The following is a 12741-nucleotide window of genomic DNA, read 5'->3' as shown; positions in this document are numbered from 1 at the left end:
AAAGTTGAGTCTTGGAGGATTTGCTGGTAGTCCCATTTTTGATAGCTTCTTTATTAAGTCTTACAAACCTGATGACTCCAAAACAAAAGAAATGTTTTCGTTCATCATTCTGAGGCCAAAAGTCTGCGTCAGGGTATCAGAGAGTCCCCCCTCCCCCAATCTTCAGAGGCTCTGGGGATTAAGCCTTCTGTGACACTGCTAGATCCTGGTGCTCCTGGTGCTTTGGGGCTTGTGCCCGCATCCCTTGTACCACCTTTCGCATGGTTGACATCCATGCCTCCTTGTGTTTTACCCTACTCCAGATCCTTTGTAAAGGATCCTTTCTTGCATGCAGGTGTAGGACCCACTCCAAATCAGAGGGATCTCAACTCTTTTTCCCTTAACTTGATCCTGTCAACAAAGAAGGTCATTTCATGTGACCTGCTGGCAGGCATATCTTTTTGGAAGGTACATTTCAACCCATTTCTCAGGATAACAGAGGAGGTAGCTCAACTTGCATCTTTTGGGGGGATGTGGGGAGGAAAGAGTTTATTTGACTCACACTTTCATATCACTGTTCATCATCAAAAGAAGTCAGGACAGGAACTCAAACAGCAGGCAGAAGCTTGTGCAAAGGCCATGGAGGGGTGTTGCTTACTGGCTTGCTCCTCAACTTGCATATATATATATATATATATATGAAAAGTACATATATATATATATATATATATGTACTTTTCTCACAGTTTATTATCTTGAGGAGGCCTAGCCTGTATCTGTTGGCAGCAGCCTTGACCTGTCTCATGTGGGTCTCCTTCCTCTTCTGCACAACCTGGAGCTAGGATGGTACCTGGCAGTGATGATGGTCTGGAGGGGAGAGGGAAACCACCCTAATGATGACTGGAGGGCAATCAATGTTTTCTGAACACAGAGTCATGGCCTTGGTTGATCCTGCAAAGTGTTCTTTTGTGCCTGTGCCTGAATGAGGCTGAGTTAATCTGTGGGGACTCCCCAGGGCCCTGCGATTAGGCCTTGGGCCATGTTGAGGCCAGGGCTGGGCACCAGTAAACTGTACCCTGAAGCCGTTGCTGCTGTTTTATTCATGGGGCCTCTTACATTATTGACAGAGCACAGAGCAGGGCTCTAAGCTCAGCAAGTCTGCCTCTGCAGCTATGGTTGAAACTCCTCTGCTGAGCTCTCTGATTGCATGGGAGAAGGGAACCACAATATCTAGCTTAGAATGAGGACTTCTGTGTCTCTATGTTTTGCCAACCTTTTCTTGTACGGATATAAAAGTGATTGTGGATTGGATTCATGGGGCATGCGGGGTGCCACTGTTCGAAAACTAAAATGCATTTTGCTAGGCCTGTCTTCCTAAGAGGAGGAGACCCTCGGTTCCTGTGCAGTTCCTAGCAAGCTCTGATGAATGGCATGGCACCAGATCTTCAGGTGCATCCCCTCTGTTGGACCAGGCTGTGTAAGCAGGGCCCGGGAGACAAAGGATGGAAGGAAATGAGCTGTTGCTGAGCCAGTGCCTGGCAGCATCTGTGGCACATCCCAGACAGCTCAGCTGACTCTCCTGCCAGCCTCAGGACACTTTGGCCTGGTCTGCGTTTTGGGCCACTGAGATGCTGGTCTGTGTATCTGCATGGAATCCAACAAGAGGTTGGACTGTATTATGCTCTAGGTGGCTTGAGGCTATGGTGCTTAAGCTCCTCGCTTGTCTAGCCTTCTCAACTCGGGTAAATAATTTGTGTTTTTACATCTATTTAATAATGAATGGCTGCATCTTGTCAAGCGAGCAGGCAGGGAAATACAGGCTGACCTGGTTCAGCTTGCTCATCTTGAAGTATATGGACTCTCCATGACGATCAGTGGGGGTTACCAGGCCTCCCATCACGTCTTTTTGCATGGGGAACCCAAATCATTCCTTTCCAAAGGCTGCAATCTTTTAAAATATTTTTTATTATTATTCAAGGACAATGCATGGAGAGGACCTAAAACCCTAGCTGCACCCTTTTACCTATATTGGACACTGATCTTGATTTTCTGCTTTCCTAATGATGTCCTTAGATTCAGATGTCCCTGCGCTCTCCACAGTGCTTTCTTGGGCAGGTTAAATGAAGTCATATGTGCAGGACACTATGCCAAGAATATTAGAAATACGGTTCTAGTTTTCTCTCCTGTTGCGTGTATACATGTGGATGCAGGTGCAGACAGGTGAAGGAGCACAGCACGTGGAATGCGGAGGTCAACCGTCACTTCTCAGGTGTTGTTTACCTTGTTTGGTTGGACATGCTGCTGTACTTATCTGGGGCTCACTAACTACTAGTTAAACTCCAGAGATTCCATTTCTGACACCCCAGCGCTAGTCTTCCCAGTGTTTGCCACTGCACCTGATGCTTTTACATAGATCCTGGGGCTCAAACTCAGGTTCCCATGATTGCTCAAGACGCACTTCACGAGATGACCCATCTGACACAGGCTCGTATTTGATGCTTTCTCTTATTTCTCTTTTCTGTCTCATTTCTCAGTTACAGAGGCATCTTAAATAGCTCTGAGGTCAGCTCCTCCAAGGCTTCCTGATCACCCTTCCTATTCCTTCTCCAGGACCTTGACCTTACCCTTCTCAGTGAATTTAACCTGACTTTAATTCCTGCTGTGTTTTCTCTCTTCTTATCTACTTATGCTTTATCCTTTGCTTTCAACTCAGTGTTCATCTACTGGTTATTTTCAGTCCTCTGAAGACAATAGCCCATCTTTCATAGCACATTCCTTCCTCTTCGCTTTTCTTTTTCTCTGCCTTCTACTATTTTCCTTCTACTCCAGCAACACATCCAAGTGCACCTTGCTATGTCTGTGTTGTCTGCAGAATGCTTGTTGTTTCTCTCATCAATTTTGTCACTTGTACTCTAGCATCTTAAATCTTAAGTGGTGGGCCACAGAGACCTGGTACACAGTCTCCAAGACCCTCTCAGGTGAGGATAGGGAGTGAGGTGGTGCTTACTTTCATAACGGCCCTGAGACATCATTTGTCCTTCCCACTCTTATCTTCTTCTGAGGGGACAGTGGAGCCTTTCAGAGACTGCATGGCATGAAAGCAACACTGCTGTCGTGACCAAATAGAATCTGTGATAATGTATTGTGGTACTGTGCATTTTCCTCAGCTTTAATTTTTTTATTCATTTATTTTAAAATATTTTAAAATAAAAACATAATCATATCGCTTCCCTCCTTCTCTTTCCTTTTTCCAACCTCTTTCATGTTCCCTCCTTACTTCCTCTTAAAATGGTGGCTTCTTATTTTTTAATTGTTTTTTTTTTTTTTTACATATACCTATATATGTACAACTATATAGATATAACCTGCTGACTCCATGTTTGTTGTGTGTATATGATTTCAAGGTCAACCACTCTATATTAGACAAACCTTTGGGAACGGGGAAGAGGCTTATTCCTAGGAGAGGCCAAGTCTCCTTCTCTCAACAGTCATTAATTGCCTGCAGTTCTTTGTCTTGGGACTGGACCTGGTGAGATTTTATCCTTTTTGCTTTAGCATATATATCAATATTGTCATTGTTCAGGTCTTGTTTAGGGGAGATACAACCTCTCAGAAGACTTCCTGGTCCTCCGGTTCTTACGGTTCTTCTGTCCTCCTTTCTCAGTGGTCCTTAGGAGTATTGTTGTAGGGTTGGTCTCTTCATGATCCATTGCTTTCTTCATTGTGTTAGCTGTAGTTTTCTGTAATAGTCTCTGTTTGCTATGAAGACAAGCTTCTTTGATGAAGAGTGAGAGCTACACTTATCCGTAGGTCTAAGGATACGTCTTAGAATGCAGTTAGGAATTAAGCTGGTCTAGGAAGGCCAGGAAGTTCTCTTTTAAGATTTATGGCCTTACTAGTCTCAGGGAGTTGGCTAGGTTTGCAGCAGGCATGATTTCTCTTGTTTGTTGGGCCTTAAGTCCAATTAGAGGGCTGCTGGTTATCACCAACATTTGACTGCTACTATTGTATCTTTAGGGATATCTTGCCATGCTGATCATTGTTGTGATTAATAGGTATAGCAGGTATAAGGGATTATTGATTGATTTCCTCCTCTAGTAACTTGCATAGTACTTTGTGGCCTTATGGAAGATAGATTGCAGGAAGGAGCCTTTCAGGCTAGAGCCACAGTTCTCAACCTTCTTAATGCTGCGACCCTTTAATACAGGTACTTACTTATTTGGTGACCCCAACCATAAAATTATTGTGTTGCTACTTCATAACTGTAATTTTGCGCCTGTTATGAATTGTAATGTAAATATCTGATATACAGGATATTTGGTATGCGACCCCCCAAAGGGATTGTGACTCTCCAGTTGAGAACTGCTGTATTAGATTTAGTTCCAATCACCAAGTCCTGTGTCCTAAGTGTGCAGTGTCTGCTTCAGTTGAGGCTTACCTTTGACTCTGAGAGACAGCCAAGGGCAACAGCAATGATCTATATTGCTTTAGGAATCCCTGACCCACAGATCAAATGGGGTTTCTCATGCCTGGTATGGGGGTTTTTGTCAGATAGTTTGTAGCTCTTGTGGGAGCATTGTCAGCACAAATGACATAACTTTGCTTCATACATAAGCATTATTTTAGGTAGATATAAAATGATGCAATTCTTCGAAGTTTTACCAAACAATCTTGGTGTTATTTTTCCTCTCTTCTCCTTTTCCTTTTGTATTGACTCAGCTGCCCCTTTCCAATAACAGCTTCTTCTCCATTTCTTCTATCCTTTCATATTACCTATACCCTGTTATTCTCCATTAAGCTCTCCCATTCGCTCCTACATGGTCCTTTTATGCTTCCCTGGTTCCTTTAGTTACTCTATGCTGTAAGTTCTATATTTGAAGATTTGCAGCTAGGAACCATAACTGAGAAAGAGCATGTAACTTTGGTCTCTCTGTGTCTAGGTCACTCATTTAATGTCCTCTTTTATAGATTCAGCAGTTTACTTGCAGATTTCATTTTTGTTTAAAACTGAATAGTATTACACTGTGTTTGTGTACCACATTTTCAGTATCCATCCATCTGCTGAAAGACATTTAGGCCGTTTCCATTTCTCAGCTATTGTTAATACAGTAGCTTTGAACAGGGCTGAGCAAGTATCTGTGGAGTAGGTTGTCAAGTCCTTTGGGCACATGCCAAGGATGGTATGGCTGGGTCATATGGTAATTTATTTCTAGCTTTTTTGATGATTCTCTATACTGATTTCCAGGGTGATATTACCAGATTTTATTTCCTCCAACAGTGAATGAGGGCTATATGTCCTACTACATTTCCCTCCATCCTCGCTAGCATTTGTTGTCAGTTGTTTTGCTAGTTTTAGCCATTCTGACTTTCAGATTGTGGTGAGACAAAAGTCACACAGTCACATTAATAGATGCAGAAAAAGCCTTTGAGGAACTATAACATGCTTTTACAAAAGTCTTAGAGAGAGAGTAGCGTATACCTCAGAAAAAAAAAAAGGCTATGTATGACAAATCCACAGTTGTCATTATCCTAAATGAAGAAGAGCTTGAAACAATTCCATTTCAAACAAGAATAGGATGGCTGCCCTCTGTTCCCAGACCTTTCCAACATAGTGCTCAAAGCAAGAGGCAAGAGGAAATTAAACAGATATAAATAGAAAAAGAAGAAAAATCTTCCTTATTTGCAGATGATATAATATTATATAATAGGGATCCCCAAAATTCCACCAGAAGACTTTCAAAAGCTATTAGCAACATAAACAATTTCACCAAAGTGGGAATAGACAAAAATCAACTTACAAAAATCAGCAGCCTCTGTATACACCAACAACAAATATGTTGAGAAAGAACTTATAGACACATTCAGATTTACAATATCATTAGACAAGAAAATATCTTGAATTTAATCCAACCAAGGAGGTGAAACAACTCTTAAGTGAAAACGTCGAATCTCTAAAGAGATGAGAAAAATGCTAGAAAATGCTAAAACACCTTATGTTCATGGTTCAGTAAAATGATTATTGTGAAAATGACCATCTTACCGAAAGCAATTTCAGTTTCTATGAAATCCCAATTCAAATACCTACAGCATTCTTCACAGGAATAGAAAAAAATCCTAAAATGTACATGGAATCAGAAAAAGCCCTGGATAGCCAAAGCAATTCTGAGCAAAATAACCAATACTGGAAGGATGTCTATTGCAAATTACAAGGTAAATTATAGAGCTATAGCAATAAAAACAAAATGGCGCTAGAATTAACACAGACCTGTAGACAAATAGAACAAAATGCATCACCCAAATATGAATACAAGTAATAGTATACATATCTGATAGTTGACAAAGTAGCAAAAAAAAAACCCTACATTGGAGAAAAGATAGCATCTCTAACAAGCGGTGCTGGGGAAACTTCCATTCCACATGCAAAGTAATGAATTTATATCCAAATCTATCACCCTGCAGAAATATCATCTGAAGTGGATCAGAGATCTCAATTTGAAACCTGAAATGTTAACGCTAATAGAAAACCACATAGGCAGTACCCTACAATATATAGGGGTAGGAAGGGATGTTTTGAGGGAGACTCCATTAGCCTAGAAATGAAGGCGAACAATTGACAACAGGATATCATAAAATAAAAAAAAAATCCCTTTTGCATAGGCAAGAAAAGAATCAATCAAATGAAGAAGAAACCCCTGAAGTGGGAGATAATCTTTGCCAGCAGAGGATAAGCATCTGTAATATACAAAGAATTAAAATCAACTACCACAGGGCTGGAGAGATGGCTCAGAGGTTAAGAGTGCTGGCTGCTCTTCCAGAGGTCCTGAGTTCAATTCCTAGCAATCACATGGTGGCTCATAACCATCTATAATGAGATCTGGTGCCCTTTGCTGGCATGCAGGCAGAACACTGTATATGTAATAAATAAATATAAAAATAAATCAACTACCACAACCACAACCACCACCACCACAACAACGAGTCATAAAACTAAATGATCCATTAAAAATTGTGCTGTGGATCTGAACAGAAAGTTTTTCAATTGAAGAAAAAAGTGGCTAAGAAATATCTCAAACGGTGTTCGTCATACTTAGCAATCAGGTAAATGAAAATCATAACAGTTTTGAGATTTCATCTCACCTGTCAAAATGCCCATTTTTCAATTTTAATCTGGTAAATAATGAGAGATAAAATGCTATTGGAGACCCCCTGAGGACGAGTTTAAATGTGAACAGGAGTTATGAGAACAAAAGTTCAAGAACATAGGCCCAGGGCCTATCACCCAGCCTAGCTGATGCCTGTATGTGGGTTAGAGAAAGTCCTTCCTCAGGAGTGATGTGGCACCACGTTAGGGCACTGGGCCTGAATGTCAGCATTGTATGGGCTAGATTCTTTGAGAAACACACAAATTACACAACTGCACATGGTGACCCTCTGTTTCTAAAGCACGGTAACTGGTAACCATCTCTTAGCTTCAGTGGTTTCTTCACCTCTCTGTGGATGAATTCCAGACTTCCCAATGTGCTGAGCGCCTGTACCACTCACTTCTAGTTAGACCTCAGGTGCTCCTTGACATGAGCTCTGCGCACTGGCTAAACTTTGCTATCTTTTCCTGCTTCCTTCTACCTCTTCCCTTAGTCTTGTTGGCAAGAGCCCTGGAAGTCAGCGGAGCACTTTGAGTGGATCCCTGCGCTCTACAGCATTTGCCCAGGGAAGAGGCGGTGGGAAGTCTAACGAGGGAGGTTTGTCTGAGAAGCTGGAGCGTGGAGCGTGTGTCTTAGCTCCTCATCTTAGTGGGTTTTCTCATGGCTGTGGCCAACTGACTCACAAAAGCAACGGAGAGAGGAGATCATATGGGCTTGCGGTAGCTTTGAGGGCCCATTCTGTCCTGGTGGGAGTTTATGACGTAAGGAGCACAAACGAGCCAGTCATGTTGCATCCACAGTCAGGAAGCTGAGACAAGTGGTGATGCTCAGCTTGCTTTCACTTTTTTTTTTTTTTTTTTTTTTTTTTGGTTGTTTTTTTTTGTGTAGCCTTGACTGTCTTGGATTTTATAGGCCAGGCTGGCCTGGAACTCACAGAGGCCTGCCTGCCTCTGTCTCCCTGAGTGCTGGGGATTAAAGGCACACACCACCATGTTCAGCTTGCTTTCACAGTTTAACTCAGTTCCGGGATCTCTCCAGTCCATGGGATGGTTTCACCAATATTCAGGGCAGGTCTTTCCTTTCCATCTATGCCCTTTACATCCAGCAATGTGTCTCCATGGAATTTATAAGTTCAACCATCACGTTGACAGTGAGGATTAACCACTACGCCCTTCAGACATTTGATGGACTTCCGCGTTTGTGCAGGGACAATGGCAGCTACCTGTTGAGATTGCTATGGGAAGCAGATGTCCAGGAGAGGCTGGGTCCCTTTCATTTTTACCCCCCAAAGAGCCCAAAGAACAAGGAAAAGTCGTGGGTGTTCACAGGCTAAGAGGACGACAAGTTGTATGCTGCTTGTACATTCCACCTGTGCTGTCCTAGTCATCAGGAACAGGGTTCCTCTTGCTGCTCCCCACTCCTTTCCTGCAAGCTGACAAATGCTGATGCATGCCTAACTATTTTAGAATCTGCCAGTTGTCAAAAATACCCAGTGCTTAAAAAATATGCAGTTACCCAAGTGCCTTTCCTCCAGGTGCCAACAGATCGATCCCCTCAATAGAGCAGAGAGAGAATCATGTTCCCCTAATGGCCCCAGCATTCAGATTCAGGCGGCACTCTTTAAGAGTTTGGGGGATTGATTAGCACCGTTCATCACTCTCCTAATACCTCAATGGAGGAGGGACGTGACTTACGCTAAGTTACAAGGAGAATCTGTGGAGAACGAGGGCTTTGAACTGGACTCACCCCATCAGCCATTATTCTTCACTGGGGAGAATGCTCCCAGAGGACAAGGACTGCCCTATTCATCTCTCTATTAACAGCCTTAAACCATGGCCAGATATGGAACAGGTGCTCATTAAGAAGTCATTGAATTCATGAATGAATAAAGCCCATCCCAAATGGGCTTGGACTATATCTTGGCAATAGCTAACTACCTATTCCCCCAGTGAAAATGTGTTTGGGGATCAGTCTTAGGTACTATGGATACAGCGATGCACAAAACAGGTTACACCTGTAGCTTCAACAGCTTAATTTTTATCTGGAGAGACACCCCCCCCCGACAAACTAATATGAATATTTAAACTGTTACAGAATAGTAATAAATTCTAGACAGGAAAATGCAGCTGGTGAGGGGCTGGGCGTTAGTTATTAGGGCAGGGTTGTTGGGACTTTGGTATAGAAGGTGGTCAGAGAATGCCCTGTCGTTTCTCAGTGACGTGAGGGGAACCAGTCTTACAGATGTATTGGGAGAGAGCTTGGCAGGCAGGCAAGACAGCAAGGGTAAAAGTTCTTAGGCAGGTCCAAAGCAGTCACATCAAAGTCAGGGACAGAGGATGAGGCAGGAAGTGACATCACAGGATGCTGGGGAAGCATAGGCTGAGTATGGCTTTACTGATGACGAGGCACCAGATGGCATTAGAAAGGTGATGGAGGAGCCTCATGTTCACAGGCCTTGCATTCCAATGCAGTTGGATGCCGTAGAAAGGTCTGGAGAAGAAGCAACCTGACACATGTAAAAGGGTCTCTGCACAGTGATTTAAGTGATGTAAAATTTTTTTCCAGTGACATTGTTACTTTTGAAACTAAGTAAGTTCACGGACTTGATGCTATTTATTTATTATTATTTTTTTTCAGGTGAATACTTTTATTTATTCATTAATTTATCATCTATCTGTCTGTCTATTTATCTATCTATCATCTATTTATTTACTTAGAGTTTTTTTTTATACTTTTTTTTTATTAATTACACATTATTCATTTTGTATCCCCCCATAAGCCCCTCCCTCCTCCCCTGCCGATCCCACCCTCCCTCCCCTTTCTGCATGCATGCCACTCCCCAAGTCCACTGATAGGGGAGGTTCTCCTCTTCTTTCTGATCTTAGTCTATCAGTTCTCATCAAAAGTGGCTGCCTTGTCCTCTACTGTGGCCTGGTAAGGCTGCTCCCCCCTCAGGGGGAAGTGATCAACGAGCAGGCCAATCAGATTATGTCAGAGGCAGTCCCTCTTCCCATTACTATGTAACCCACTTGGACACTGAACTGCCATGGGCTACACCTGTGCAGGGGTTCCAGGTCATCTCCACGAATAGTCCTTGGTTGGAGTATGAGTCTCTGGGAAGTTCCCTGTGTTCAAATTATCTTGTTCTGTTGCTCTCCTTGTGGAGTTCCCGTTCCCTCCAGCTCTTACTATTTCCCACTTCTTACATAAAATTCCATTCACTCTGCCCATCAGTTGGCCATCAGGCTCAGCATCTGCTTTGACAGTCTATACTGCAGAAGCTTTCAGAGGCCCTCTGTGGCAGGTTTCAAGGTTGTTTCCTGTTTTCTTCTGGCTTTCAGAGGCCCTCTGTAGCGGGTTCCGAGGTTGTTTCCTATTTTCTTTTTCTTCTGATGCCCATCCTCTTTGCCTTTCAGGATGGGGATTGAACATTTTAGTTAGGGTCCTCTCTTTTGCTTAGTTTGTTTAGATGTACAGCTTTTAGTGGGTTTATTCTATATTGTATGTTTATATGAGTGAGTATATACCGTGAGTGTCTTTTTGCTTCTGGGTCAACTCACTCAGGATGATCCTTTCCAGGTCCCACCATTTACCTGCAAATTTCATGATTTCCTTATTTTTCATTGCTGAGTAATACTCCATTGTATAGATGTACCACAGTTTCTGCATCCATTCTTCAGTTGAGGGGCATCTGGGTTGTTTCCAGCTTCTGGCTATTACAAATAAAGCTGCTACAAACATGGTTGAACAAATGTCCTTTTTGTGTACTTGCGCCTCTTTTGGGTATATGCCTAGGAGTGGTATGGCTGGATCTCGCTATTCCTGCCTACAGATTGGGAAAGAATCATCACCAACCCTCTATCTGACAGAGGACTCATATCCAATATATATAAAGAACTAAACAAGCTGAAAAGCAACAAACCAAGTAATCCACTTAAAAAATGGGGAACAGAGCTAAAGAGAGAATTCTCTGCAGAGGAATATCGAATGGCAGAGAAGCACTTACAGAAATGCTCAACCTCATTAGCCATTAGGGAAATGCAAATCAAAACAACCCTGAGATTTCACCTTACACCCATCAGAATGGCCAAGATGAAAATCTCAAGGGACAACACATGCTGGAGAGGTTGTGGAGAAAGGGGAACCCTTCTCCACTGCTGGTGGGAATATTTTTATTGCTTTTTGTGACCTCACTTAACTTTCTCTTTCTTTTGCTATCATTAATATTTTTATTTTATGTGTGTGTGTGGCATGAGTAGTGTATGCACACGGGAAGAAGTGTACGTGAGGCTGTGTGTGGAGGACAAACGCTGCTGTCGGTGTTTCCCTTGGTCGAATCCGGAGCTCACCACTTCCAGCTATTCTGACTAGGAATTTCACACCTCTGCCCTCTGAGTGCTGCAATTTCAGCTGGACCACCGTGCCCGCTTGGCATTTACGGCATTTTCATAGGTCCTGGGGATCCAAACTGCCATCCTCATGTTTGAATGACGAGCGCTTTACCAGCTGAGCTACCTCCTGAGCCCCCTTACTTTATTATTGCTTTAATTTTTAATTAGTACATATTCATTGTACATAGTGATGGGTTCCGTTAAGATAATTTCCTTCAAGTGTAACATGTGTTTGGCCACATTCACTCTCAGATGCCCTTCTCTCTCTCCTCATTCCCCCAGCCAGTTTCCTACTCTCCTTCCTTCCTCCAGCCTCCCTTCTGCTTTCTTGTCTGTCTCTATCTCTCTGTCTCTGTCTTATCTCTTGGGCATCTCTTTCTCTCTCATGGTTTTATGTATCTATATGAAGTCTAGGATCCTTGAATGAGAGGAAACATTGACGGTCGGTCTGTCTGAGTCTGGCTTCTTTCATGGAGGAGCAGCAGGGGCTCATTGGCCTCAGCCCTGGGAGGGAACTGGGCCATCCACCGTTCAGGGATTCCTTCCCCTCTCTTCTTGCCCACAGGAGACTGGAGCAGAACTTCTTCAACTGCAGCTGTGACATCCGCTGGATGCAGCTGTGGCAGGAGCAGGGGGAGGCCCGGCTGGACAGCCAGAGCCTCTACTGCATCAGTGCTGATGGCTCCCAGCTCCCCCTCTTCCGCATGAACATCAGTCAGTGTGGTGAGTGAGCATTAGCATTGCCTGGTCCGGCAAGCACCCCACACACCCCACAAAAGGGGCTGCCCCTCAGACTGGCCTGCCAGAGCCTCCTTCCCACCTGTCTCCAGCCTTGATCTTTGCTGTGGGTGCTGCTAAGGAGATTTCCCTTTCTTGGTCATTCCTGCCTTGAGGCTGTTGTGGAAAGGATAGTTTTAGGAAAGAATGCAGAAAGAAGTCATGGGCCATCCTGAGCAAATCAGATTCCTTTTCTCTCTGAATCACCTGTCAATCAAATGAGAGGAAGCATGTCTTTGTTATTGTTGTTTTGTTTTGCTTTTTAGAGACAGGGTTTCTTTGTGTAACCTTGGCTGTTCTGGACTTGCTTTGAAGACCAGTTGGCCTTGAACTCACAGAGATCCCCTTGCCTCTGCCTCCCCATGTGCTGGGATTACAGGCTTGTGCCACCACACCCAGCTAAGAAGCTTGTCTTAATGTGCAGCCTCTGAACTTACTGTATCGGGAGCTTC

At 43.4% G+C, this 12741-nt stretch overlaps 1 protein-coding gene across 2 annotated transcripts in view; it reads left to right on the top strand.

Moving 5' to 3' along the window:
* Ntrk3 (neurotrophic receptor tyrosine kinase 3) overlaps positions 1–12741 on the top strand; it is a 372713-nt gene that overhangs the window by 100921 nt on the left and 259051 nt on the right. For both annotated transcript variants that reach the window (XM_055623070.1, XM_055623069.1), the window contains exon 5: positions 12078–12235. In XM_055623070.1, the coding sequence (XP_055479045.1) occupies positions 12078–12235 (158 nt within the window). The remainder of the gene's footprint in view (positions 1–12077; positions 12236–12741) is intronic.

Source organism: Psammomys obesus, unplaced genomic scaffold (genome assembly GCF_907164565.1).
Source record: "Psammomys obesus unplaced genomic scaffold, mPsaObe1.curated_primary_1811, whole genome shotgun sequence".
NCBI classification, from domain to species: Eukaryota; Metazoa; Chordata; class Mammalia; order Rodentia; family Muridae; genus Psammomys; species Psammomys obesus.
Note: the sequence above shows the minus strand (reverse complement) of the source record. Positions and strands in the feature narration are given on the sequence as shown.